Genomic DNA, 3,820 nt, shown 5'->3' with positions numbered 1-3,820 from the left:
GGACTCTCTTTATGATCATTGGTATCTTGCCACTCTCCTCTTCCTCTAGTCTCTCTTGTCATTCTCATGGAGTTCAACACATCTATATGCAAACATCTTGAAATTTCTAATGGAACATGAGTAGGCACAAAACAAAACCTATTGTAGCACATGCACATACCCTTGAGAGACACTTTATTGATTAGTACAAATAGCTGAAGATGAGTTTTAAACATCCAGAGGTGTAAACAATGGCGACGAGTGATGGGACCTTTACCATAGTAGATTTTTCACGCTAACAAGCAAATTTCAAGAAAACGTGACTACAGAGAAAGGGCTCACATGTTGTCGAGTCGAATGACACTGATGATAGAAGAACACAACTTAGGGGTTGGAGTTATGTGAACGTTTTGTAAGTAGTAGAGCTTTGGGCGGGGGGGGGGGGGGGGGGGGGGGGGGGGGGCGGGCGGGGAGTGGGGGCCAGCTGGTTATGCGATCGTTTTGTAAGTGCGGAGTGGAGCATTGACGTACTCGCAATACTGTTTGGCACCAACAAGCGTACCATGTTCAGCAAAGTAGTCAGCCATGGCAATGATAAGGGCGCTATTAAGTTTGTACTTGTGGTAGCTTATGTTGACTTCACTTCTTTCGGAGACACTCTTGCCAGTTTGGGCCTTTCCCATGACTGTAGAGGTAAAGCAAATGGGTTGGATGGGGTCCCTCTCGCCAGTGGTAGCGGTCGTCTCCAAGGAGTAGCCTGCTTGCACAGCCTCTCCTGTCTGCGTCACGTACTTGGCTGAGCTCTTGACAATCTCTCGGACTTTGTTAGCTAGTGCTGCAGCTAAGGGCCCACCGGCGACGCCTGCCAATGCCACCACAAGCTCACCAACGCCATTGAGAACCACATCACAGTTGGTGCTGTCATTTGATCTCGTGCTTTTGTCCCCACCAACATAAAGAACATAAGGAGAATACCTGTGACTATGCATGATAAGCGAGCAAGTGCGTTAGCAATTATATGCTTTTGAACAAAGAATTATCGCATACGAGGCACATACGAGAAGCGGGGGAGGGGGGCAGACAGTTTCACAAACGGAACGGGAATGATCATGAGTGAGCAGTACATACTCCTCGTCGAGCACAGCTAACCACTTATTGAACTTCTCCATATATTCCTTGGCTTGTTCCTTGGATAATGAGGCGCTGGAGAGATCAGGAGTGAAGCCGGTTTTGTGGCGGGCAGTAACCATGAAGGTGGCGAGGATGTTGCCGTGGTTGCTGACGTCCTTCCAGTACTCGGCCGGATACTAACCGGGGGGCAGGTCAATGTTGCCCTTATCATCCGTAACCTCTGCCCCGCCCACGGCGGCACCGAGTGTTGACTCGTCATGATACGACCCCAGCTCAAACGAGGATGCGACCAAAGCGCGTCTCTCCTCTGCGCTCCTCCTGCAAGGAAACGTAGTACGCATATTGTGCGGCACAGTACACATAAAAGAACACACACACACACAGAGTACCCTCAATCAATTGTATGCTGCTGCTCAATACTAGCGGCGCCGACACTTGTCATTGCACACTCATTTATGATAATTATAGTCAATTGCTGATCAATATCAATCCCCAGCGCCGCGCTCACCTCTTGACGGATGCCACGCCGCTGCTCCAGCTGTGGATCAACTCTGCAGGTGGAGGAGTCGTGAAGAGCTGGTGGTTCCTTTCGATCCAGTAGTCATCGGAATTAACCTGCAGCATTTGACAGTCGAAGACTTATAGCAGCGATAGAGAGCAACACACACACACACTCTCTCTCTCTCTGTGCCCCTCTCTGTCTCTCTATATATATAAATATGTGAGATTATTATTGCTCCAAGTAGTCTCTCTACCGTGTAGCTGGAGTTCTTCGCGGCAGAAGCTGGTGCGCCAAACGTTGCAGCCATTGTGCTGTATTCTAATTCTAATATTCTCTGCAAACGCTAGTGCGCGCAAAATACAACCAGACTGTTTAGATCAGAGATGAGAGCTCTGTACGAACAGCACACGTGTGGTGAATCAGGAAGACTAGAGAATCAAGGAGGAGAAATGGAGGCAAAGGAATTGTCGTGAGTGCTTGGTGGTGCTGCGGTTGGGCATTTTATAGACACCCAACGTCCGGCCTCTTTCACATGTAATTTGAACGATTTGAACGTTGAACTTACGAGACCTTTTCGTTTAGTTAATGGCAAATACACGTTAAAGATTTTTGCATTGTCCGAACCCGAAAACGTTTTTCATACACGCTCCTAAATACGATCCGCTCCTCAACGTGATTATTTTTAAGGTCTGATTCCTGAAGTGATATATACTATTAAGTAGGAAAGCCCATGTGCAAAACGACAGGGCAATCAAGTCGATGTCAACTAGAGGACAAAGCCATTGATTGAGGAAGACAATCACATGGAGGTTGAGCTAAAATATTTTGTGTATTTAGGCACACACATGTCCTCTCGACGCAATGAGTGCTGGTGGTGTTCCAAAACCCAGAAAAACAATATGAGTGAACATACAAAGAGGACATTTGTAGTGAGATGTATCTAAGCGAGTTAGTCGACTTGCTTTCATCTCTATGGCAACTTATGATGCTACCTCAACATATGTTTATAAAAATATAGCCATATACTATTTCTCCCAAAGATAAGTTGAACTTTTTTACTACTTGTCAAGGGCTTAGCTTTGTACTTCTAAGATTAGCCCACTTTATAGATATTTGGCTACTTTTTCTTCATAAGGCTATTATTTTTGTTGATCAATATTTGTGTAGTTCATGGTACATGCAACTCATCTAGATACAAAGAAATCAATAAAAGTGTTAGTTAAGCATTTATGAATTAACTAGGTCTGCATATTGAATTAGTTTAGTATGAATACCTTTCGAAAGCCTTGGCATAAAGAATGGATTGGTGTATAGATTTCTTTCTTCACATTTAGATGAATTCAAGGTAGCTAGGTGCTAATTAAATTTAAAAAAGTTCATGCCAAACTAGCTTAATTCCAATCAATTTCTAGATGCACCTAAACCAAGCTAGCTGTTGAATTATTGTTTACAAGAAATATGTTCAAAAGTTGATGTGCTAGGTTCCATATATATAACCAAGCTTTCATTTTTTAAAGGGTTTCTAGATGATAGAGACTACTGGTGTGGGCCATAAGAAGTTTATTTTCTTTGAATCTAGAGAGGACTGTATAAGGAATGGTAGTTGTGTTGTGAGGTGGATATCAAGTGATTTTGGTAGTATTAATTGAGGCTATCAGGTCATGTGAGTTAGAACATGGGGCAATGTGAATGGAGCCATTATGGTTGGGGGAACATCATCATTTATTAGATAATTTTAGGTCATCAATGGGGTTGTCATGAGTATCTATATGTTACTATAATGTATTATGTATCTGCATGTTTTTGTGTGTGTCAATATATATTATTTGTGTGTATGTGTGCTTATGATTGTGGGTTTGTGTATATTCACAATACTATAAGTCAGTCATCACATCATATTTATGACAATCAAGTGGGAGGTACTATGAGCAAAAGACTTTTGATTGAGAGACACAATCACATGGAGGTTGAGGTGGAACCTTACATATATCAAGATGTGTATATGGACACACACACACACACACACACACACACATGTATGTATAGATTTACCATTATATGAGAATGTTTATGTGGATGTTGATAGGATGACAAAACCATTAAATGAGAGACATTAATTAGAGGCTGAGATGGAATTCTACACATATATACAAGTGCATTGATACATCCATGTATATATATACATGTTATTTATTTATTTATCTATTT

General features: G+C 42.5%; 2 protein-coding genes across 2 annotated transcripts; both read right to left on the bottom strand.

Annotated features, from left to right (window-relative positions):
* Nucleotides 1–437: 437 nt before the first annotated feature.
* On the bottom strand, nt 438–1,238 carry LOC148017484 (uncharacterized). The gene is made up of 2 exons (XM_087662986.1): nt 1,108–1,238; nt 438–954 (listed from the first exon to the last, which is right to left on the bottom strand). Exons 1-2 carry the CDS (start codon nt 1,227–1,229, stop codon nt 468–470), a joined length of 609 nt encoding a protein of 202 aa, XP_087519112.1. The 5' UTR covers nt 1,230–1,238; the 3' UTR covers nt 438–467.
* A 48-nt stretch (nt 1,239–1,286) lies between these two features.
* Nucleotides 1,287–2,073, bottom strand: LOC148017483 (uncharacterized). Its single transcript, XM_087662987.1, has 3 exons — nt 1,866–2,073; nt 1,619–1,725; nt 1,287–1,428 (listed from the first exon to the last, which is right to left on the bottom strand). Exons 1-3 carry the CDS (start codon nt 1,917–1,919, stop codon nt 1,287–1,289), a joined length of 303 nt encoding a protein of 100 aa, XP_087519113.1. The 5' UTR covers nt 1,920–2,073.
* Between the last annotated feature and the right edge of the window lie 1,747 nt (nt 2,074–3,820).

The sequence above is a fragment of the Lygodium microphyllum genome, chromosome 22, assembly GCF_053477565.2.
Source record: "Lygodium microphyllum isolate KBCC chromosome 22, Lygodium_microphyllum_v1.1.10, whole genome shotgun sequence".
Taxonomy (NCBI): Eukaryota; Viridiplantae; Streptophyta; class Polypodiopsida; order Schizaeales; family Lygodiaceae; genus Lygodium; species Lygodium microphyllum.
The sequence above is the reverse complement of the archived record's forward strand: the minus strand, read 5'-3'. Positions and strand labels throughout refer to the sequence as shown.